Source organism: Camelus dromedarius, chromosome 19 (assembly GCF_036321535.1).
Source record: "Camelus dromedarius isolate mCamDro1 chromosome 19, mCamDro1.pat, whole genome shotgun sequence".
Taxonomy (NCBI): Eukaryota; Metazoa; Chordata; class Mammalia; order Artiodactyla; family Camelidae; genus Camelus; species Camelus dromedarius.
Window position 1 is genome coordinate 18,551,929 of NC_087454.1, and position 26,296 is coordinate 18,578,224.

General features: G+C 37.2%; 1 protein-coding gene and 2 non-coding genes across 3 annotated transcripts; 1 reads left to right on the forward strand and 2 right to left on the reverse strand.

Moving 5' to 3' along the window:
- Positions 1-1,022: 1,022 nt before the first annotated feature.
- On the reverse strand, positions 1,023-19,464 carry SCAND3 (SCAN domain containing 3). The gene is made up of 4 exons (XM_010974721.3): positions 18,861-19,464; positions 9,165-9,312; positions 5,092-6,587; positions 1,023-3,085 (listed from the first exon to the last, which is right to left on the reverse strand). The coding sequence occupies exons 1-4, from the start codon at positions 19,278-19,280 to the stop codon at positions 1,169-1,171; spliced, it is 3,981 nt and encodes a 1,326-aa protein (XP_010973023.2). The 5' UTR covers positions 19,281-19,464; the 3' UTR covers positions 1,023-1,168.
- A 3,788-nt stretch (positions 19,465-23,252) lies between these two features.
- TRNAQ-UUG (transfer RNA glutamine (anticodon UUG)) lies at positions 23,253-23,324 on the forward strand. Its single transcript has one exon. It is a non-coding gene; the product is annotated as a tRNA-Gln (tRNA).
- A 515-nt stretch (positions 23,325-23,839) lies between these two features.
- TRNAS-GCU (transfer RNA serine (anticodon GCU)) lies at positions 23,840-23,921 on the reverse strand. Its single transcript has one exon. It is a non-coding gene; the product is annotated as a tRNA-Ser (tRNA).
- Positions 23,922-26,296: the final 2,375 nt, after the last annotated feature.

Here is a 26,296-nt window from a genome sequence, read left to right on the forward strand (position 1 = left end):
GGGTTTGTATCCAAAAATAACATGTCAATTCTGCTCACATTTCATAATCCAGAGTGAAGTAAATGAGTCAAATCTGATGTCTGTGGAGTGGGGCAATATAAACTTACCCCCAGAAGAGGCAGTGAATACTTCTAAATAATAATAATTTATCACAACTACCATCCAACATTGTCTCTTTTTGTCCTTTTTTCCTTTTAAAGATTTTTCTTTTTTCTTTTTAAAAATTTATTTGTTCATCTCCTCCTTGTCTCTGTTGAAAATGTTCCATTTTGTGGCTTTTAAGCTCATAGCTTGGGAAACATGAGTATCAATTTTGTAAAAATAAGCTGGGGTAGTGTGGGAACTGTGGAAATTCAGTCAGTATATTGTTGCTATGTATTTGGGCTGAGTATGGGAAAGGATGAAAGATGAAATCGCAGTTAACTGAGTAAAAACAACATAGTACTCCCCTGTACAACCCTCATCTGAGATCTTGATTGACAGCTTTGCATATGACTAATAGTAAACACCACCACAAACAGGATATAGAATATTTCATCACCCCCCAGAATTCCCTCCACAATAACTAATTTTCACCAATGTATTCCAGCTGTTGAATAAACATAGTACATTTTATTCTGTGAATGGATATTTGGGTTGTTTCCCATTTGGGCTTTTGTAAGTATTGATAGTTTCCCCCTACACTTACCTACTTACACACTGTGTCTAAACATGCACCTACAAAACAAACTTATTATCAACTTCCAACCAAACCACTAAGGATCAGCTTAACAAGCTTATCATCTTATTGACCCCCTCCCTTGCATTTGAATTCTAATTTTACCCCTTGAATTCACTTCCCTTCACTGATCAAGTCCGCCATTTCAAAGAAATTATTCCCCATCCTGAAGGCATCTTACAATCTTAATATCCTAATGAAATACAATAAAAAGACATACAAAATACAAGACCAAGTTTTTTAATATTAGAATCAACAGATTTAAAATTACATCTTAATAAATATAACAGGGAGAAATAAAAGGATTATAAAAACTGTACACTTTCTTAGCTGAAAGTGTACATATAGGCAATTATGTAGAGAATTGGTAATTTAATCATACTTTTCATACTCCCATAATGCCTATATACATACTTTGAAGTAACACCTTATAAATCAATATTTAAAGTTTTAATGTGATAAGTGAGCTTGCTTCTTGCTTGTTAATTTGTCTAATCTAGGTTGGATTGATGACAATGCTACTCTCAGGGGATAATGTATATTTAAACTGTTTCTATGTTTTGTTTTAATAACACTTAAAGTAGAGAACCCAGTCTCACAGAGGTATGTTGAGGGGAAAAGAAGAAGAGATTTTAAAGCAATCTCAGAAAGCTCAGGGTATTCATTTTTAACTTTTATCCAAAATGAAGCAAGTGATGCTGTATTTTCAAAATTCATTTTCAATCCTTCATCAGTAGCCAGCTTCAACAACTTATCCTGTAGGGTTACAGTTAAATTTAAATTATCTTTTGATGAAAGAAATGGATTTTGTATCCATGAATTTCCTATGCGTGGATCTTCTTTCGATGGAAAATACAATTCAAAACAATCTAACAAATTTGTAAGATGATCATTGATAACTTTTTGCAGATGTGCAATATCAAGATCATTACCTACTTCATTTATAACTGTTGTTAAATTATGGAACATGTCATAACAATTGGTAGAAACTCTTTTTTTCCAAGCTTCCAACTTTTGTTTTTGTCCTTCAATCTTAACTGCCATTGAAAAACATGTTGCATTCTTTCCTTGCATGCAAACATTAAGATCATTAAAAATACTGAAGATATCAGATAAATAAGCAAGTCTGGCTGTCCAATTCACATCTTTGAAAAGCTGGGACCAAACTGGTTTCTTGCTTTGTAGGAATACTAAGAGTTCATTTCGTATTTCAAACATTCTTGATAGAACTTTTCCCCGTGATAACCACCGTATCTCAGCATGCAGCAAGAGTTGCTTATGATCAACTTCCATATTATCACATAATAAAGAGAATAATCTTGAGCTTAATGCATTAGATTTTACATAATTCACAATTTTTACTATGTCAGTAAGCACACTATTTAGTTCAGGTGATATTTTTTTCATGGCAAGACTTTCTCGATGAATGAAGCAATGTGTTATTTTACATTCTGGTGCAAGTTCTTTAATCTGGGTGACCACTTCAGAATGTTTTCCTGTTATTGAAGCTGCACCATCAGAGCACACTCCCACACAAAACTTGAATTCCAAACCACATTTGTTGACAACATAATTCTTCACAGCTTCATACAGTTCTGAGCTAGTTGTGTTTGTTGGTAAAGAGGCGGAAAAGAAGAATTCTTCCTTTATATCATCATCATGTTCAAATCTCACATATACTAAAAGAATGATCATGTTAGCAATATCTCTGCATTCATCAAGTTGCAATGAAAAATACTTGGCTAGTTTTATTTGTTCTATGAGTTGATCTTCCATATCATTAGCCAGTTCCTGAATACGTCGCGCTATGGTGTCATTGGAAAGTGGTACTTGAGCTACCTTCTTTGCTGCTGATTCACCCAACATTTCCAAGCAAACTTCTTTGATGCAGTCCTTCACTAGGGTCTCGGCAATTGTGTATGGTGTTTTAGACTTAGCCACTGGAAGTGCTACTTTATAAGAAGCCCGCAAAGCACTAATGTTTATATGAGAAACATTGAACACCTGTTTTGGTTGGCTTTTCAATTCACTACTCTTTCTTTCAAAGAATTCTTTTGGCTGTGAACTTATTTCTTTATGTTTTGAATATAGATGCCGCTTAAGTTTTGATGGTTTCATTGCTTCATTAGCCAGTACATCTCCACAAATAATACATTGTGGTTTCAGCACTTCACCATCAATTACAGCTACAAAACCAAACTCGATATATGAAGGATCATACTTCCGGGTAAAACTAGCATGAACTCTTTTGGTTTTCAGTTCTTCAGGATGACCTCCATTGTTACCATTTCTTTTACTACTACTGCCGTATTCAGAAAAGGAGTGCCTTTTCTTTACAAAAAAGTCCAATGAAGCTTGTTTTGCCACCTGCAAATTAGAATTAAAAATAAGTAATACAAATTTTTATTGGAGAAATACAAATCAAAACTACAATGAGATATCACTTCACACTAGTCAAAATGGCCATCATTAAAAAGTCTACAAAAAAATAAATGTTGGAGAGTGTGTGGAGAAAAAGGAACCCTCCTACACTGTTGGTGGGAATGTAAATTGGTGTAGCCACTATGGAGGTTCCTTAAAAAATGAAAAATAGACTTACCATATGATCCAGCAATCCTACTCCTCGGCATATATCCAGAGAAAACTATAATTTGAAAAGACACATGCATCCCAATGTTTGCAGCAGCACTATCTACAATAGCCAAGACAGGGAAATAACCTAAATGTCCATGGAGAGATGAATGGATAAAGAAGGGGTGTGTGTGTGTGTGTGTGTGTGTGTGTGTGTGTGTGTGTGTGTGTGTGTGTGTGTAATGGAATATTACTCAGCCATAAAAAATGAAATAATGCCATTTGCAGCAACATGGATGGACCCAGAGATTACCATACTGAGTGAAGTAAGTCAGAGAAAGACAGATATTATATGATATCACTTATATGTGCAATCTTAAAAAAATGATATAAATTTATTTACAAACCAAAAATAGACTCATAGACATAGAAAACAAACTATGGTTACCAAAGGGAAAGGGTGAGGGAGGGATAAATTAGGAGTTTGGAATTAACAGATACACATTACTATATGTAAAATAGATAAATGACAAGGACCTACTATATAGCACAGGGAACTATATTCAATTTCTTGTAATAACATATAATGGAAAAGAATTTGAAAAAAATATTTATATGTATGTATATGTATAACTGAATTGCTTTGCTGTACACCTGAAACTAACATTGAAAATCAACGACACTTCAATAAAAAATAAAATTTTAAAAAAGCAAAAAAAAAAAAAAAAGTAATACAAATTTTACTTTCCTCCTTTATCTAATAATGTCAAACTAGAAATAAAAAAACTAGGCTTGATTAAAAACATACAATGATTTTTAAATTAAGTTATAAAGATAAATAAATGCTTACATTTTCTCAGAGTTTTACATACTTTTGGGTTACAGCTGACAAGCTAACCACAGCATATTACACATTGTAATCTGAACCTACTGTACTTGACTAATGTATAGCTCCTACTGACTCACTTTGAGAGTTTAACACCCAAATTAAATATTCTATTTGAAAAGATGAGTTCATGAATCATGTGCTTGGGTATTGCAGCAATGTCAAATTGTTGTAAGTTTCCAAATACTCTCAATTTGTACCTTATTATTGACCAGTATAAATAGTTTGCAGACCATAACTGGTCTGAAGATCACACTCTGAGTAGCACTCACCCAAATCATGTGTAACCTGCATATTTCAAACATTAACCTGAACATACATTAGCTCTACTTCATGAAATCTGCTGACTGAAAATCTCTTTGGCCTTATTTCACACTCTCCATTTAAATCACAAAACTAAAATCTTTCCCAACACAAGCTCATTATCTCCCAACCAAATTTATCATCTCCTGCCCTTCCTAAATATTTCTTCACTTGAGCTGAGATGCCCTTTCTTAACTTATCTCCTCACCCAAACTCACATACAATTAAAACAAAGTAATGTTAAATTCATCTGTTCCCAAATTTATCCTTCTGTAGAAACATACAGCATGCATACCAGTTATCCCCTGGATTCTAGCTTTCTCATTCCCCAAAGAAATGTCTGACATCAGAAGAATGTAAAAGAGATACTACTGTCCCCACCCCAGAATAATAAATAAAGCAGCATCCAAAGTTATAACTTTAAACTTGAAAAAAGGAGTGGAGAGAGAGCATTAAAACAATTAATTGGCCTTTCTTTGGAGAAAATATATCCAAGATGGCCACAGTGTCCTTTGGCATACCATGTCAAAAAATTCTCACTCATCACGATCAGAGTAAAGTGTAATAAGGCTCCTCTCCTGCTTTGATCTACAGAAGACACTCAAACTCTTACCCAATCTCCTACTTTGTCTGGTGAAAATGGTGTCTCTGATGGCTTCAACATTTTGGAAGGTTGAGCAGTCAAACTTTTTGAAATTTCATCATGTTTCCTTTTCGCTGTCGTGGTCTCACAGCAAAGACTACAAGTTACTCTATGACAATAACCCTCAGTCTCATGTTGAGAGGGCACTCCACAGACTGCGTGGACACTTCTATCACATGATACACAACTATTAGCACCTGTACATTCTTTTTCACAAACTACACATGATAAAAAATTCAGTCTGCTTTCAGGAGGAGTTTTTTGGGCCATCTTAGGAGTAATAGAAAGATTCTCTTCAATATCACTACTATCTGTTCCTGTCTCAATGTTTTCTTCATACTGGGCTCTTTGAGTATTTTCAAATTCTTTGTCAGTCTGGTCTGATTCATTTTCTGTGTTCAGACTGGCAACAAGTTCTTCAGTTAACTGAGAATGAGGCAGGCCCAGTTTAGCTTCAGAGATAAATGTACCTTCACATGGAGTCTGCTGCATGCCTCTGTGATAGGGTTGATTTTGGGTCATCTGAATAAACCACAAAAATTCAGCCCAGTGTGATGAATTATTAGTTTGCATCCAGGAGATAATCTGATTTTGGATATCCTCATTAGTCTGATTTACGGAACTTTGACTTTGGCAAGGCTGAGGTTTCCCATGGACAATTTTCAGTTCTGGCCAAATATTACTGAGTTCACTGACAATCTGGCTTGAAAATTCTCTCCCATTGTCAGATTGTAGGACACTCGGTGCTCCAATAATTGTAAAAATATCTAAAAGAGCATGTGCAACCTCCTTAGGTCTTTTAGATTTTAATGATCGCAAAAAACTCAACTTTGTACGAAGGTCTTGATAATGCATAATAAATTTATACTCCCCATCAGGATTCAATTGCATGTCTATAAGATCCACTTGGCATCTTGAGTAAACTTCTTTAATTGGCTTCGATGTTAGAACTTTCTTGAGTTTTGAATTTTTCTGTTGGCATGGTTTGCAGAGTGTCAAGTATAGCATTATAACTTCTTTTGTGATGTTCTTGTATTTTGCTTGTAACTCTTTTTCCATGCGGGTCCGTCCGCCATGTCCAATGCTGAGATGTGTATCATGCAGTATGTCAAATAAGTCTTCACTGTGTAAATAATACCGTATTTTATCTGTTTCCCCATTTATAGCCTCAATCAGCTTCTCATGCCCTTGTACAAGGATCACATCAAATCTAGCCAAGCGACGGTAGTCAACTGATTCTTTTTTTGCCTTAGCTTTAGCTTCTTTCACTTCCCTTATTAATTGACAGTACTTTGCTTTAGAAAATATCTTGGTATTATTACTTTTGTTTTCCAGTAATACTGCCAAGCTTCTGAAGAACTTTTCTCTCATGTTTTCTGGTTCAATTTCTGCTTCATTAGTATCTAAGCTACTGAAGTTATCATCACCCATGCTTTGAGACATCATGGAAAGCCACAAAAATGACTCTAAAATAAAAAGGAAAAAATCAATTAGTATATTTGGGAATATAATCTAAAATATATACATTGCCCAATTAGCCACTAGAGCTTGGAGTAGAAGTAGATGCTATGGACACACAAGAGGAGGGCTACAATTTTCGTTAGGGAGACTACCCTTGGAGGAATAAAGAGAAGGTAATGAAGAACTCTAGCCACGAACAAAAAGTTCTGATAGAGTAAAGAGTAGAAAGCCAGAATGTGACTTTCCAGAGCTGTATCCAGAGTTAGCCTTAAAGTAAAGCACAATTTTATGTAAAACAGGAAGCAAACCAATGTTTATTGTTTTTTCATCTATTTATTAACTTTATTAACGACATAAGAACTTTTTTGGTGTTTTTTGTTTTGGGTTTTTTGTTTGTTTGGTTGGTTGGTTAGAGAAGCCTCAGAAATATAGTAATAAATTTCTTAAAAGCCCTTTACTATACCACATTTTGTTTTATTCAGTCAGGTTAGCTGTTGTAGCAACACTTGGGGCTTAAGTTTCAATATCATATATTTACATCAGCTCCCTTTCCATGCTTGTGAAACTATAAACTCAACACGAATAACTAATTTATTTTTATTATTAAAAAAGAAGTAGATGAACCTGAAGTAGTGAAAAAATCTCTGACTTAATATAGCATATTAAAATAAATGTTTAGAATATTCATAATAACAGAAGCATTTAGAATAATTCAAACTTGGCTAGTCTTAAGGAAACTATTTCAAAAAAAAAGAATAATTTAGAATTAGCATATTACCTCTAGAAGTCTTACGGCTGCTTAGAAAAAAATACTTTCTCTCAAGTCAACATTGTTTATACTACCAATCTGCATACCAAATTGAATGGTAAATTTAAATAATTCTCAAATGTTCATAATTTCCAAAACTACATTCAAATTAATATGTTACTGAGTATTTTGGCTTCACTTAACTCTCAATTACTTCAACAAGATTTCCTTGATCATTTAATTTAAGCTTACAGTTAGTTCTCCTTTCTTGAAAACATAATCTATACATAACACAAACTAGCACTGTAACAGTTTCTTCTTTAACTGTTTCATATGTGGAACTAACACAATTATAAGTTACTAAAGAGACAGTGAAGGAGGATTAATAAAATGGCCACACTTAGGCTAACAGATTGCTTATTCATATGCTTGCCCTTAAAACGGTCAACTGATCTGACTGACAGTTCCAGGCCCATTGTCAAAACTAAAGCTATTGATCTTACTGTTTCTACTTTATTCCAGTAATTGAAAGTAATAATCATGTTTGGTCTCTGAGTCCTTCCCCAAGGAGAAGGTCGCAGGACTGTAACCTTACAAAATAGCCTAAGTTACCAAGAAGACCACACCTTGAGTGCTTACGAGATAAAGAGATCTAACCTAACTGCTAGCCTGTATAGAATTGGTCGCCTAGACGCCATTCTGTCTTCTGATGAGATGATTCTGTTGATTATTATCGATGCTTTATTTTTTGAGCTATGGCTATATAACCACCCCACCCCATTCCCAAGGTGGGTTCACAGTTTTGAAGGCACTAGCCTGCTGTGAGTCCCCTTTGCCCGGCAAAGCAATAAAATTGCCTCTTTTCTTCTAAGCTCCAAGAACTTGTCTCTGGGTTATTTGGCTTGTCAGAGACGGGGGCCAATATTTCGGTAACAACAGGGGTCACCTTTTTCTCTAGTATCTTTTCCATTATCTAACACACTACTACATAGAAAAATATTGGATAAAAATTTGTTAATTAACTTATAATGAAGATGGCAACACTCATGATAAGCGCTATCTCAAAATGTGACTGAAAAGACCATTATAGAGATAGTATTTCTTTCCATGCTGATACATTTTGTATCATGCTATGGAGCCATGAACACGAAGGTAAATACGATAAATTAGGGGGAGGGAAAAAATATAGGGCAATGTAAATGAGAACCAGGAGAATATGAGCTCCAGAAATTAGTAGAGTCAATATTAGTAGGTCTAGGGTAAGCAGAAAATAGGGAGATGCTAGGACTATAATAAAAGAAAAAAATTGTGTCAGTTATACTTAAGCCTTTTGGAAAAGACAGCTGCTCCAGAACCAGGCCAGCCTATGCTCCTGCCTCCACCATACACAACACTGTTAAGAGTCCTTAGATCGTTAATGGACATAGAGCTCAGAAATTCCATTTTCTTCAGTAGAACTTCCAAGTAGTATTTCCAAGTCTTAAACAGTCATATTAAACAGTGACAAGAATTGGGAGCAGAGGCTATAGAAATGTGACCTGTGACTACATTGACAAGTGGTCAACATTAATATAGAAAGCCATCGCTGATTTATCCACAGGCACTTAATTCCATTGCAAAATATCCATGAAAAATCGTGTGTTCAACTATTTTTTACATTATTACCTGACTGCTTAATTCAGCTCCTTTAATAGCACTGTACTACACTGGTCAGCCTTTCCTTCAGCTATATTCAGTAGAAGCTGCAATGGAAAGAAGTTTGACAACCTTTCAACTACTGGACCCTTCCCTCTCCCAAATCTCATCCTCTTTCCAGAGACTACATTAGCCTCACCATTATCTTGAAGGAGGTGTGGCTCTGGGGATTCACATTCCATTCTGTCTTCTAGAGACTGCAGATGGGTACTTAAGGACTCCTTTGTAGTATCCAGAGTTGTCATTTCTTCCATAGGAACTTCCTGCCCATATGCGCCCTGTGGGACCTAGGGGTAAATAGGTACATTTGGAAATTAATATAAGCGATCACTGCACAAACCATAGCTAAACCTCAAAACATTCTACTGAAATAGAATGACTATTAGAAGAACAAAAGTCTTCATTGAATTTGAAAGAGGAGTGCAAGAGAGATTAAGAAGAGAAATTTAAAATGCTAAGAAGAATAAAGCCAGAGCCATACAACAGAAACTGACTATCTCCATTGGAAAGGAGTTGATGTGCATCTCTGTGATTTCTGTTTTGGGGAATAACAACGGAAGCACATTAAAGGAATTGGTCCTAAACTGTGATAATTGGAAGAAAATTGTAAATGAGTTTCAGTGTGAACAATTAAGAGTAAGTATTTGAGGTGAGGGGTATGCAAATTATCTAATAGGGACTAACAAGCTGTTTAACCCAGGAAGAAAGCTGACAGTTGTTTTAGACCAAATGTTGAAAACATTAACCCAGTGTGTTACGGATGGGAAAAAAAGCCAATCAAATTAGATAACTACATTTGGTGAAAACATTACCTTCTTACACTAATCATCTAGTATATGGTTTAAAATTAAATTTACCCAATTGTCCCCAAAATATACAGTTGACCCTTAAACAACATTGGTTTGAGCCTTGGGGGTCCACTTATGGGTGGATATTTTTCAACAGTAAATATTACAGTACTACATAATCCCCTGGTTGAATCTGCAAATGTAGAAGGTGATATGGAAGAATCACATATAGGGAGGACTGAGTATTTTCAGCTGTGCAGAAAGTCAGTGCCCCTAACCCTTCACCCCTTCTCTGGAGTTGTTCAAAGGTCACCTGTGTTTTATGGGGTTTTTCTAAGTCCATGGTCCAATCAATACTTACACATTGTGTTTGGCTGTTATATCTCTCTTGCTTCTTTTAATCTAAAATCACTTCCTGCTTTTTTAATGACACTAAATTTTAAAAAGTCAGAGCTAGTTGTCATAGAATATCCCACATTAGGAATTTGACTGATTGTTTCTTTACAAGTAGATTCTGGTTAAACATTTTTGGAAGAATATTCCATAAGTGACATGTACTTATTGTGTCATATCACAAGGTACATCAAGTTATCAAGTTATTTCATTGTAGATAATGCTAAAATAGATTACTTAGTTAAGGCAGTGACCACCAGATCCATCCATTTGAAAACATATTTTTTCCACTGTAATTAATATTCATGGGGTAATAATTTCAAACTATGCAAATATTCTGTTCCCCAAAGGTTTTAGCATTCGCTGATGATTTTTGCTTGAATCTATTTTTATACTGGGGACTGCAAAATAGTGACTTCTTACTTTTATAATTTCATCTATATTTATTAGATAATAATTTTCTATAAAGAGATTTCTGTCCATCCTTTTCTTAATTCACGTTTTTTTAGAATTGAAGTATAGTTGATTTACAAGGTTGTGTTAGTTGCAGCTGTACAGCAAAGTGATTCAGTTATACATATATATAATTCTTTTTCATATTCTTTTCCATTATAGGTTATTACAAGATATTGAATATAGTTCCCCATGCTATATAGTAGGTCCTTGTTGTTTATCTATTTTATATATAGTAGTGTCTATCTGTTAATCCCAAACTCCTAATTCATCCCTTCATCCCCCTACCCATTTCCCCTTTGGTAACCATAAGTTTGTTTTCTATGTCTGCAAGTCTATTTCTGTTTTGGAAGTAAGTTCATTTGTGTCATTTTTATATGTCAAGATACCACATATAAGTGATATCATAGGATATTTGTCTTTCTCTGTCTGACTTACTACACTTAGTATGATAATCTCTAGGTCCATCCATGTTGCTGCTAATGGCATTATTTCATCCCTTTTTATCGCTGAGTAATATTCCATTATATATATACACATATTCTTTATCCATTCACCTGTCAATGGACATTCAGATTGCTTCCATGTTTCGGTTATGTCTGTTTCTCTTTCTGGGTATCACTATAAACTTATTTTAAAATCCATTCTATCCTTACTCACTCTGCTGTTCAAACTGACTCAGATTTGGCTGGTGGGAACCCCTTTGATATGGCTCCTGAATCCTTTTGATATGATCCCACTAGTGTTCTTTTTAATAGCATATCCAAGCTTTCTAGAATGATAAACAGTACAAGAACCATATTGGATTTTTCCTGTCTCAAACCTAGTTTCAACTGTTTTTCCCAAGAAGTCTTTATTTATTCTAGAGGACAACAGTCTTTAGTAACAGAGATTGAGTAGTAGGAAGGCTCATTTTTAATGAGGTGTCATTACCTGTAGGCCTTTTCATGGATACAGCTAGTAAATACATTCTATAAAATATCGTGAATTCTATTTCAACACCATAGAAATTTCCTCACCTTTCCATATTTCATATTAATATCTCCCTTCTCCCACAGTGAAAAAAAGCAGTTCAAAACTATATATATATATATACACACACACACTCACTTGCTCTAAACTACAATAACACAAAATAGTTTCAGAAGCACAATGCTTTGTGTTGCAGAAAGCTTCCAACAACATACCTACTAAGAAAAATTTAACATAGCTTTGTAGTTTTATAGGTCCATAGATTGTATCCCACTAAGAGTATGTGGTCAGAATACTATATTCAAATCACCTGAATTATTTGTTCCTCTGTTATTGTTATTAATTTGATATACTGTTGACTTCATTTGTTTATCTTTTTGAATTTAATATTTTTAGAATACTTAAAACATTTACATATTAAAAAATTAAAATCTATATTCAGAGAAGTCTTGCTCATGGCCTACATTCTCATCTCCCTTACTCCCAGAAACCATTTTTTGTTGTTGATGCTTTACCCTCTGTGTTTATTTTTGTAAAACTAAGTAAAAACATTATATATACATATATACACATATATGTTTGCATGTATATACACATGTATTATATATACAAGTTAAATGTAAACATGTGTATACTTTTTATATTATATGTAGTAGTTTACACCTTCCTTTTTCACTTAATATAAAAATATTATCTGGAAATCATTTCATACTTGTTCATAGATATCTTCTTTATTCTTTGTCTGTGTCTACATAGGACTGCTATATTGATGTGCCACTACATGGAAGGGCATGTAGGCTGTTTACAATATTTTGCTTTTACAAATAATGCTACAATGAAAAACTATGTTTATGTTGTTTCTTACTTGTAGCCTTGTAAGTAACTTCTAAACAAGAATTTCTAAGTAAATTCCCAAAAGCAGTATTGCTGGGTCAAATGGTAAATGGATAAATAGGTGTTAGATGGTGCCAAAATCCCTCTGTACAGATGGTACCATTTTGCACTTCTACCAGCTACATATGAAAGTACCTGTTTTCCCAGTCAGGCTAACAGATTGTGTCAAGCTTTTAAACTTTTGCCAATCTGATAGGTGACAAATGGTGCCTCAGTGTTGTTGTGATTTGTTCTTTTTATGATTGAAGTTGAGCATATTTTCATAGCCATTTGTTTGTAAAAAAAAAACCCTGCTCATGTCTCATGATCATTTTTATTGCATTTGTTAAGGAGATTCACTTATATCTATGATATATTTTGCAAACATTTTGCTAGTTTATTATTTTGATTTGCTTGTGGGGTTTTTTTTTTTTTTTTTTGGCCTCCATTTTTAAAATGTTCCATGTAGAAAAAAAGTTTTTGATATTACTTCTGGATTTTGAGTAATTCTATATATCCAGATTATTTTTAAAAGTCATTCATGTTTTCACTTATTCTTGGATGTTTAAAATTTTATATATTGATCTCTGACACATTTAAAGTTTATTCTGGTTCTGGGATGTGGTGCAAGTTATGGGCTTCATGTGTTTCTTTTCAAAATGTCTATCTCTTTGTCCGAACACCATTTATGTAGAACACCATTTCCCCCCACAGTGATTTGAGATGGCACATATATCGTATACTCAATTTTCATATGTGATCCAGTCAACTTTGGTATTTTCTGTTGTTTCATTGAGCCATCTATTCATGTGTCTGTACCACAATTTTATCTAAAGAGGCTTTATGGTATGTTAGTATCTAATAAGACTTAAGACTATTCCTGTCTTCTTTACTCTTCAAGTTTTTCCTACTGATTCTTTCATGCTTATTTATACATAGGAATAAAGTTTCTAAATAAGCAATTAGTTTTGTTTTTCCTAAGACAGTGGGTAGAATTTCATTTTCTATTGTCTTCAAGTTTGGGGTTCTAAGCAGAACAGATATCTTCACTGGCTATAGATGCATCTATAATATAGTGATATCTCATTAAGTTATCACCAAACAAGATAATTCCCTTAGAATTCACTTCAGTGGACACTGGGTGGTTGGCTGTGTTCCTCAGCTTCCCTGGGTTCTGTTTGCTTACTTCTTTATGTTACTTAACATTGGCAGGTAGTATCTCTTGGACTCAGCTATGGTCTGAAAGTTTGTGTCCCCCCAGAATTCACATGTTGGAATTCTAACACCCAAAGTGATGGTTTTAAGAGGCAGGGCTTTGGGAGTGATTAGGTCATGAAGGTGGAGCCCTCATAAATGGGATTAGTCCTGTAATAAAACAGGTGGCACCAAGCCAATGTACAACCCAGAAGAGGGCTCTCACCCAAACATACTGGCACCCTTGTCTTGGATTTCCAGCCTCCAGGACCATTGTTTTTATTTGTTTATAAGCCATCAAGTCTGTGGTATTTTGTTATAGCAGCCTGAACAGACTATGACAATATCAAACTTAACTAATGGTATAGTTAAATAAGGAAGATAATGAATAGGAGAGGATATCAATGATCACAAATAGGTTTATCTGGCAGGAATATTAAAAAGAAAAGTTATTACCACTGACTTTGAATAAACACTGCCTTCAACAGAAAAGCATGTTTACCTCCAAATCATCCATATGGCACTGTTTGTTACACTGGCATTTCATTAGGTTACACTTTCTTGGGAAACCAGAAATAAATAAGGACCTATTTAAAGCTCTAATGTATTCTTTCTTTCAGCCTTTATGTAAGTTAATTTACTTAACTTTGTAAAATATGAATCTATAAATTCAGTTGTCACACCATCCAATATGTATGTTTTCTGGACTATGTTCATTTTTGTCATATGATAAGAAATCCAGAGAAGGGCAGTTACTGGAATTGATTCCCATACCTAACAGTTTTGTCAGGGACCCTAGTTGTCTTTATATTTCTGCTCTGCCATTCATAACATATTGGCATTTGTCATCATGCTTATCATCACATCGTGGCTACCACAGCTCCAGATATCACATTCACATTCAAGAGATGATGTGGGAAAAGGCAGAACTAAACACACTTGTGCCACTTTGTAAGGAAAGTAAAAATTTCGCCAGAAACCCCCAGAAAATATGCCTATTTCTCTCTGGCCAGAACTATGTTGCATGGTCAACTCCAGTACAAGGGAAGCCAAAAAGTATTTAGTTAGGTACATAGCCAAAATGAACAAAACCAACATTTTTAAAGGAAGAAGAGGTATGTATCAGGTTGGCGGCTAAAAGCATCTGCAACAACGGCGTCTTTCCCTTTCCTTCAGAAATCACATAGAAACAAGAAAAATGAGAAACATTTATGCAAACGATATTCAACAAGACTAAGAAATATCTATAACCCTGAATCATATGAAAAACTATCAAATATGATCAGGGCATAACCCTGAACATTACCCAGGAATGACCAAACACTGCATTTTTCAACAAAGCTAGAAGAGGAAAAATTTTAAAGTTAACAGATATATCTTAAGGGAAAAAACCATTATTGTTTATTTGAAACAAAGAGAAAAGGTGTGTTGCCTAGAGGTAAGAGACTACCTATACAGGCATCTATGCAATAACATATGAACTCATGAAAAAAAAATATGCTTTCTGCAAAACTGCACAAAAAATAACAGGAATCATGGAGAAAATAAAGTTTAGGGTAGACTAAGTTCTACACAACTTTGTCATGAGAGCACTAATAAAACTATAGCAATTCTAGTAAAAACACAAGTATAGTCAAAAAGATTTGTTAAAATAAAAAAGTATTACATTAAGTATAGGATTTTGCCTTAGAAGGGTGATGGTATCTTGCTAGAAATTGGTGTAAGTGTTACGGAAACGACAGGCCAGCCAAGAAACAAGCACCACTCGGAAGGTTGGAGTACTCAGATTTATTACGCCGGCGGGCTCAGAGGGGCTTCTGCTCCGAAGCTCTGAGCACCTCCAAGACGTGCACATGAGGTTTTATAGGGTTAATTACAAGTATGGGGCTATTAGCTAATAAGGCTCAAACAACAAAAAGCAAGGAATCAGTACACTGGAGCTTATCGATTCGGAACAGATCACGTTACTGACACTTGTTGAGCTTGGATTTATGAGTTAGCTTGTTACCCCAGTAAACTGACACTAAACTTCAGATTTACGAGTTAGCCCGGCAGAACTTATATCAGTAAACCAACACTTATCACACTTAGATTTGTGACTTAGCTCGTTAGCCCAGTAAACTGACACTAAACTTCAGATTTACGAGTTAGCCCAGCAGAACTCAAATCAGTAATCCGACACTTGTTACACTTAGATTTGTGACTTAGCTTGTTAGCCCAGCTGGGCTTTTCCTTCACATAAGGAAAGGGTGAGGCAAGGGTGGAAGGCTATCATCACCAGAAGTTCAGGTGAACAAGCATTTGCACATTTCCCAAAAATGTAGTGATATTACAAGAAATATAATGATAGTTCTGGCTCATCATCTTGTTTTTATTTTACTTGACACTGTGTTTGTTGCTTAAATATTCTCCTTCCTTCATAAAGAAACTGCTTATATGGCTCCAAATAGGACCTTATGGCACAAAGTGTAATCCTGCCATGTTCTGCATTGTAGTTATTATCTTCTATCCACTGCAACTGCTTCTCTATCATACTTAAAGCAGAAGATAACTGAGAAGTGAAAAGTTCTTGTGGGGCAGCTTTTTGAAATGCGTCATCACCTTAGCACATCTTCCATCTAAGCCTCAGTATCTTCACTCTCAACTTTTTCAAATCCAACCTCCTTTGCAAGAGCAACACAGCTTGCTTTGATTTGGGGGAACTCTTCTGAAGGTTCAAGGCCTTTAAAATCATGAATTAAATTAGTGAAAATTTTACACCACACCTCATGCAAGCAGGCTTTTGTGACATTATTCCAGGCCTCCACAATAATTTCAGTAAGTTTAATCTTGAGTCAATTCCAGAATTCAATCACTATGTGTGCATTATCACCCCCTGTAGGTACAATATTCATCTTGAATGTTATCCTTAAATAATAAGCTTCAGGGGTGGGAGGTATAGCTCAGCATGTTTAGTATGCACGAGTTCCTGGATTCAATCCCCAATATCTCCATTGACCAAAAGAAAAAAAAAAAGCTTTAAAGGCTATGATCACACTGTGATCAAGGGGCTGGAGTAAAGTAGTTATATTAGTAGTTAAAAAGAGAGCTCTAATATTTGAAGAAAGTTCAGTAACTATATCACTGAGAATTATAAGAATTTTAAAGACAAATTGTTTCTCTTGCAATATTTAAAAAAATCATCTACAAAAACATCACCTAGAAGATAGGTAAATATCTGCCCTGTCATCCAGCCTCTCTTGCTAGATCTACAGCAGAACCCTCAGGCTAGTCATTACAATTCCTTTTAAGGCTTGTGGGGGCAGAGTGATATACTACCCAGGCTTTAGCTTTAAATCCTCATTGGCATTTGCACTCAGTATCCCAATCAGTTGATTGTTTGTAGCCTTAAACACTAGAGTTTATGTTTCCTCCTTCAAGACATAAGCCCCTGAGGGCATTTACTTCCAACAGAGACTGGTTTCATGAAAATTAAAGTCTGATCCAGGTTATAGCCTTCTTCATCAATCAAGTTTCTTAACACTGGGGAAAATGTCTTTGCAGCTTCTTCTGCACTCACAGCTTCACCAGAGAGCTCAACATTGTGGAAATGATAGTGGTTCTTGAAGCCACTAAACCAGCCACTACTTGCACTAAATGAAGGCACTTCTGCAGGATTTTCCACTTTCCTCTTAAGGTCTTTATATATTGCTAACATCTTCTCTTTAATTTTGAGAAAGGTTGCCCTGATTGCTTCTTTGTTTGGTATTCAATCCACACACATAACAAGTGTTCCATTTCTTCCATTTCCTTAGCCTTGTTCTAACAGATTTTGTAGCACTGGCTGCTGCTCCAGCTACATAAATTTTGTTTATTTTCCCAGCATTGTTTCTAATTGTTCGTGAAGTTGACTTTAATGCCAGTTGCACGATCAGTGTCACATGTTCTTTCATTTCTCTCAAAACGTTTTATAATTTTTAGCTTTTCTTCAGTTGTTAAGTCTTTTCATGTTTTATACTCACTAGCAGAAATTTTATCACCAAGATGCTTCTGTGGCACTTGCAAACCCCCTTGCTTGCTCATTTTCTGGAATACAAAACACTTAAGCAAAAAATGCACCAAAATGGGAGGAAACTATGCAAATAAGCACTTTCAAAACAGTGACTAGGGCCAACAGAGCCAAGAGGAAGGATGTGGAGGTGAACCAGCATTATGTACAGTACTGTTATGTCTTTGTAACTGCATTTGCTGTAGTCACATACTTTGTATTCAGCTGCTCTTACTTGGTGGCCCCAAACATCAACTTTCTGGGAAAACTCATGTATGAGCTGGCAAATTTCATCATTACACTCACTCATTTCCCTATTTACTGATCTCATGTGAAAGATTTTGCATTCTAGAAAAATGTGTTTTAACAAATCAGACTGTATACATAAAACATTCATATTCAAAAAGAGTTCAGATGAAAGTATGGACAGTATCATTACAGAAATGTAAGTGTTTGGCAATATCCATAATGTTCTAAAATTACTGTCACAGAAAGCAGTATATGCTCTTAAAAATAACCTTGAGGGTAATGGTAAAAGAATACTGGGCTCAATACACCTCACATATCAACAACTGTAAGTACTGAAAAGTTTCTAGAAAATGATGCAGTTAATCTCTTTATTGCACACATGAAGACATTAAAGCCCAGAGAAGATGCGATATGCCCAAGGTTACATAGCTAATTAGTGAGACTCATAGAACCCAGATTTTATGATTCACTGTTCCCTGATATTTCCATTAAATTAGGCTGCTTCTCTATTTATCTCTCCTAGAAGGTATTCCTCATATTCTTACAATGATTTGCTTTCATACATGGTAAAAGTAGTAGATGTCATAAGAAGGGATAGCTACTTTAATTTTACAGTCACTAAATAACATATATTTTTCTACTGGTAAGAGATAGACCAAGGTTTCCCATTTGGTCAAATGATCTACTTACTAGGATTAGCTATCATTTACATGAAAACTGTTATCCCAGAAGCATGATTCTATTTATCTACATCAGCGATCACATAATAATGCCCAGAACCAGAATTCGCAGCCATCAGTGTGAAGTTAATCCCGCTTCCTCCACCTTGGACCCATGCACTCAAATTCTCCGCAAAAGACGGCACCTCCAACCTCCAATTTCTCACCTGCTGTCGAGGTTCATCCAGTTCCCTCTCCAAATCTTCCAGCACAGTCACCACCTCCTCTCCACTCTCAGGATGCTGCTCCCGCACCCAAGCCTGGAGCTCCTCGGGCAGGATGGTCAGGAGCTGCTCCAGCACCAACAATTCCAGGATCTGCTCCTTGGTGTGTATCTCGGGGCTCAACCACTGACGACAAAGTTCCCGGAGTCGGCTCAGCGCCTCCCTGGGGCCGGGAGTCTCCTGATAGCAGAACTGCCTGAAGCGCTGTCGAGAGAGTTCCCTGGTGTGAGACAAATGCCTCTGTACGCAGGATTCCTGATCCCAGATATGGTCTTCTTCTTTAACCTTTACTTGGATAATCTCCCCTGGTTCCTCTGAAGCCTGGCCAGCCTGGGCTGGGAGGACCCCGGGGGCTGCCGCCATCCTCAGTTCAGCTCAGAGGAAGACTGTTCGACTAGGGTCCAGGCAAGGCAGACGGGTGGTTTTACTTGAGGTCCCCACCCACGCCTTGGTAAGGAAAGTTTTTGATATAAGAAAACCCTGTTAACACACAAAAAGTACAGACGTAGCTGAAACAAATTTTTGTTTAGGTGACAACCGGGCAGTTACTTGAGCAATTCCACTGAAAGTGAAGCCATCCTCTGACAATACCGACAATAGTGAGCACAGAACTACTCACTAAAGCTGCGGGGTTACTTGGGAGATGGAAAACTGAGGAGACTTTGGCCCTAAATAAAGCCTGGGAGTACAAGCCCCGGCGAGGAAACCAGAGCGATCTGTCCGGAAACGATGCTCCGGGTAGCCCAGGCCCGGGCTGAGGGGTGAGGGCTCCTCCCACACCACGAGCCGTCGGCGGAGGAGGCCCGGTGGTCGCCGCGCAGACACACCCTCCCCTCAGCCGCTGCTTCCACCTCTGAGGAGCTCTGACCCCTCTGGCGCTAAGCCAGATAACCGGGCCGCGGGCAATACTCCCAAGCCGAGGGAACGGTTCCCCTGACACACTGGCCTCAGGCCCCGGCACGTTCCCGCCAGGCCCGGGGAGCTACGCTCACTTCCGGTTCCGCTCTAGGATTCCAGGTGGTCATCTCATCTCGGTGGTCGTGGTACCGGGGACTCGTGAAGGTCGGGAAGCAAGTACTCTGTAAACTGTACAGAGCCTTCACTCCCTAGTTACCCAGTTCTCTGTCATTCGGCGGAAAAAAGGTTCACGGGGTGAGTAGAGCTAGGGTAGAGGCTGCTCTGGGTTTTCTTGTCACGATGATAAACCGTATCTCTAGCACTCAGACCCGCGGTACTCACCACGGCATCCTAAGACAAACGTAGAAGAGCCTCGCTGCCGCGAATGCCAAGTCAGGGAATTTGTGGGCTCCGCCCGGCCTTTTCTTGTGAGATTTGAGCCACCGTCTCCTTTCCCAGTCACCATAAATCAGACTCGAAAAAGAACTGTAAGATCTAATGTGAAGGAAAAACCGGGCTGGTCTGACAAGATAACTCATAAGTCTAGGAATGTGAAGGAGAGGCTGGGCTGGTCTAACAAGATAACTCACAAATCTAAGTATTGGAATACTGATCTGAGTTCTGCTAGACTAACTTGTAAATCTAAGTTAATTAGTGTTGGTTTGCTGTTAATGTTTTTTTTTTTTTTTTTTTTTTTTTTTTTTTTTTGCTAGCCAGCTGGATTTTCAAAGATACATATCTGGCTTTGGAATGTTGGTTTGCTGCCTCCCCGCCTCCACTTTTGTGATGCTGCTGCTGCTAAAGCTGTTCCATGCCTATTGGCCGAATACCCCCAAGCTTGTACTTTACCCTATAAAACCTCACGTGCACATCTTGAAGGTGCTCAGAGCTTCGGAGCAGAAGCCCCTCTGAGCCCGCCGGTGTAATACATCTGGGTACTCCAACCCTCCGAGTGGTGCTTGTTTCTTGACTGGCCTGTCGTTTCCGTAACACTATTTTACAGATGGGAAAAATCAAGACCTATATAGTGATCTTCCTCCCCTAACTACAGCAATAGCCATTTATACCATTTCTGGCTCTGTGAACGACACTGTAAACAACTCCGGGAAACTGGCCCCAAAAAACTAACGAGAAAAGTCGGGACGTGTTTTCAGAGTCTAACGAGTCACTGGATTGGGGCAACCAGAAAATTCCCAACTGGCTCATGCTCCTTCAGGCAGTGTGCTCTGCCAGGCAAAGTATTTGAAGATGCACGAGGCTGGCAGTGCTAGAGTGGATGCAGTTAAGCAAAGAGAAAACTCTGTTTCAAGAGGAAAAAGCTGAGGAGCCGGTTTCTGCCGGAGGTCTAGAAGCACATCGCAAGTGCCAGCCTTGATTCCCCTTCCTCCTGCCCACCCAGCGTGCCCCTGTGGCCTTGTTAAGAGCGCTCAGTAAATAATATGCTCGAGGAATGTTTGTTGAATTGCTGAATGGCTTCCTTTCCCTATTCTCTCTTTCATTCTACTTCGTTCCGTATTGATTACTCACATTTTGGCATTTCTGATTCAAGAGACTGAAGAATCAGAATATTTCTTTTGTTTCAAAATCTCTAAATCAAAAATTCTTACCCTTGGGATCTGTAAATGGCCTTGGGTGTGTCGCTAAACCCAGTGAAATTGTATATAAAATTTTTGTCTATGTGCCCAAGTCATCAGCTCCTCAAAGGACAGAGATGGAGCTCCCCATTCATTTTCCTAGCCACTATTAACGTGTTGCAATTATCTTTTGTGGTTTTCCCCTAATCAACCGCTAATCCTTTGCAGTCAGGGATTCTAGCTTCCACCTCTTTCATTTTCTGCTTGCCAAGATCATGGACATGCTGAGAACGTAGGAGTAAACATGACTTCTAAGTCCTCAACTGAAGGGCATTAAATTTGGGGGGGGGGGATTTTCACTTTTAATTACTAACGTGAAATATATATATATCACAGAAGTGAACACGGCAAAAAGTGAGACATTCCTTCATTTCCAATTCCACTTCTCAGAAAAACTCATGTCAAGAGTTTGGGATATATTCCTCAAGCCTATTTTAAAAATGAATACATAAACTCATAAACTATGACTTACAAAAATTAGGTCATGCTATATATTACGATTCAGAACATTCCAGGTTTTGTTTGTTTTAAACTTAGACTAAATCCTCCCCAAAAACTTGCCAAACCGAGTGAATGTTATTCAATCATAGAAAGAAATAAGTACTGATACAGGCTACAACATGGAAACTTGAAAACACATGTTAAGCACAAGAAGCTAGACACAAAAGGTCACATATTGTATGACTCCATTTAAACTAAATATCCAGAATAGATCAATCCATAGAAACAGAAAGCATTTTAATGGTAGCCAGGGGTTGAGGGGAAGGAGAAATGGAACAGTGACTGCTTAATGGGTATCAGGTTTCCTTTTAAGGTGATGAAAATGTATGGGAACTAGATAAAGATGATTGTTGGACAAACTCTGAATGTCCTAACTGCCACCGGATGGTTCACTTCAAAACAGTTAACTTTATGTTATGTGAATTTGACTCCAACTTTTAAAAATTGCATGTCTTCTCAATGAGGTGATATTAACACACTAAATAAAATCATAAACTTGCAAAAAAAAAAAAAGTGTCAAACCAACCTCTGGGTACATACATCTATCCCGTTCTTTTTAGTAGATGTTTATTATTCCCATTAAATGGATGGACACATTTTCAAGTTTCTGATATTGCAAAATATTACAGTGAGCATCCTTAGACATACATTTTAGTTTTTTAAAATATTTTGTATTTCTATAGGATGAGTTTTTAAGGAAAAATTGCTGAGCTAGAGATTATTTTGATAGATATTGCCAAACTGCTCTTTGGAGGGATATTTATCCAAAGTCTCACTAAGTGCCTCAAGACACCTTACTTGCCTGAGCCCTTTCCAAGGCCCTGAAAGGGGTCGCCCTGTATGAACAGATGTTTTTGTGAAACTTGCAAAAGTATTTTATAGTGGAAATTGGTGAAGACTGCAGCCTCTTTTTACTCCAACTTTTCTCGCATACATCATACATGCCTTGGAGTGGCTGTATCTAATTTTGTGTTGATAAAGTCTATTCTTTTTCTTAAAAAGGACCTCCTAAATTGTGAAGCTTCAGACTTCACAAAAATCTGGATCCGCCCCTGCTGGTCTTTCAGAAAGCTAATTTATGCTCCTGGCGGAAGCGGAAGAGAGAGTGCTCAGATTGCTTCAAATTATAATTTCCCATTACCTCTTCCCCAGCAACAATAAAGCATCAGATTTCATTATCTGTTATCTGACTTAGTGTCTATCGCACTGAAGCCTGACCTAACGCTTTTGCACTGGAGCTACCGAAGTTATTATGGAGGAATTATTTAACCACCACTACGGATAGCTATTTGCTTTCTCAGTTGGTCCCATGGTGTAATGGTTAGCACTCTGGACTTTGAATCCAGCAATCCGAGTTCGAATCTCGGTGGGACCTCTGAGGAGACGCTTTTGTACTTCCTGGCAAGACATCTGAACATGAAACACATTCTGCTGCTTTACACAGCACATTTGTCGTCACATACAGCAGTATTCCGGTCTCCTACTCTGTTCAAAACTGAAGACCGAATAATTCTCCTGGGAAGCAACATACCCTCCTCCACAAAGCCAGAGATCCTTAGTAACGTTTAAGTAGTTTATTGGGAAGGGGGACACTTTAAATGAGCAAACTGGGTGAAAATTGCAGTAGTTAAAAATAGGCTGAAAATATCCTGCAAGTACATATTTGCTGTACATATCGGTTTAGGCAATATTTTCCTATGCCCCCTCAATTAACTAATTGCCTCCTCAGAAAAATCTGGCCGCTCCGCGTGAGTATAAACAAGCATCTGACGGTAAATACTGACCGTACTCACAACTAAGCGGCGAATACGGAACTATTCCGGTAAAGGGGCTGTTCTCGTGGAACCACTGCCTTTCAGGTACCCAGGCAGATGTCCAAAGAGAACCTCGCGACGAGGGTGGGATTCGAACCCACGCGTGCAGAGCACAATGGATTAGCAGTCCATCGCCTTAACCACTCGGCCACCTCGTCTGCTGATGGTGACACCTCCTCAGATGCTAATGAGGCAAAATCATGTCCTTCATCCATGCAATTCGTTCTGCAGTATCGTATTGAATTCCGTTTTTTTTTTTCTTCCTTTTTCGGTTTAATCCTAACTCAATCCTCATACCCACAATCAGATATTTTTAGATACATTTCACAGCAACCACAAAACTGATAAATGACGCTTAAAGTGGTTCGATTATTTGGCACATATAAAATGAACAGGTTAAACCAGTACGCTTCGGCGTTAAATACACAGATCCTTGTTGAACGCATGAGTGAATGAATGAACATAGCCAGGATTTCAACCCTGATTTCCTGACGCGTCTTCTGTCGGCTGCTTTGAGTTCTCCCAGAGACCAGGGTCCCTCTCCCACTGCATTCTGCATTCGAGGGGCCGAATTCCCTACGTCCTAATTACAATATCTCTCGGGATTCCTATTTTCTGACAGAAACCAGGAAACAACAAAACCTGGCTCTGTAATTCTTACATTCTGAAATATGCAGGATTGCTAGGAGACGCCTTCATTTCTGTATTGCTACCTTCTCTGGGGCTTAGCATTAATCAGTCTGCGACATACAGCAAACGAGGTTGGAAAAAAAGTAGAAACCCCCAACGGGGTTGTCGAGTAGATTGGAGTCAGAGTGTACGACTAATTTATGGTGGCTACAACGGACACCAAGAAAGGCCGGTTGGAGAAAGCCCCACTAGTGCAGGAGCCAGGACGCCTGGGTCATGATTGTGGTTCTGTCTCACTCATCGTGTGACCTTGGGCAGGCCATTTAACCAGTTTCCTATCCATTCCCTTCCGCCTCCACAATTCCACCCTCACTCCCGCCCCCTAGGAGGAAGCTGAACTTGACAACTTCAAATACACCTAGCATCAAGAAACTTCTTTCACTCACTAGGGTTCAACTGCTTTTCTATATTTAGTGCAGGATTTTGGAGAAAAATATGAAAAGATTCTCACATGCCAAAACACTGTTGCTCTTTCCTTCCTGTGAAAGCTCCACTTTGGTTCTCCTATTGGCAAGAATGACCTTCTTTTCCTCTCACATTCCTTTACTGAATTTCATAAACTCACTTTCAACGTCCAAGCACCCAGCATGGGGAAACTCACCTATATTCCATGGTATAGAGGACTAAGAATTTATTCATTTAATGAGTCAATGTATGTATGTATGTATGTATGTATGTATGTATGTATGTATGTATGTATTTACAGTGAAGTTCTTTTTTATGATTTTCCTTAAGTCTTGAGCTATGACTACCATTCTGCTGGTCAAATCCCTTATGTTTCGCTTCTTTATGTCCCTCTTCTATACTTCCAGGAAAAACTAATTTTATACCAGTGTCTTCAAAACTATTTTCCAATACAAACTTTGAGGGGGAAATTCCCGCTCTTAGGTTAACAAAGATTTTATTTAGACAATTTTCCTTCCAATCCCCTCCAAAGGGCAGGGATCATATTTCTCTATTCATTACATTACACCCAGTGCATTGACATGTAGTAAGCACACCATAACTATTCTTGAGTGAAAGAATGAATGAATGATAAAAATCTAGATTTTTTTAATGAAAGAACCACCAAACACCAAAAATCAAGGTACACAGAGAGACTATTTTCAACATTTAAATTTCTTGGGCTAATAAGTAATACTACGGGGATGCTGTGAGTATTAAATGAATATGTAAAGTGCTTTTAAATGCCTGGTACTTAGAATCACTATGTAAGTTCTTTATATTGTCATTATTTTCTTCATAAGAAAGAGAACCAGCAGAGGAAAAAAAAGAAACAATATCACTACAGGCAATCCACAGAAGTAGAAAATCAAATAGCTAACAAACATACTATAAGAAGCTCCATTTCATATATACCAAAAGTATGCTAATTGAAACAGTAATATATAATACTCTCCCTTCTACCAGGTTGACAAATATTTATAACATCAATAATAACAAGTCTGGGCAAGAGGATTGGAAGGGATGTGTTTTGAAACAGTGTTGTGGGAATACAAATTGGGAGAAATACATTAGAGAATAATTCTATAATCCCTATTAAAATTTAATTAAAACCTTTCTAAAACACAATTATTAAGTGAAAGGGGAAGAAAGTGGAAGTACATTATGTATAGCTTTGTTACTATTATTATTTTAAATATATGTATAAGTAGATTGACAAAGAGTTTTAGATAGTATCAGCAAGGACCATTTAGCCATAGCCTCAATTTTATGAAGGCTTAAATTTGGATTTTTCTTATTACCGCCAAAGTACATTTTACATGTAATTACTGTATTTGGTGTCACTGGTATCAAAAGAATTCACCTTTAAACATAATTACTTCAAATTCATCCCAATTTT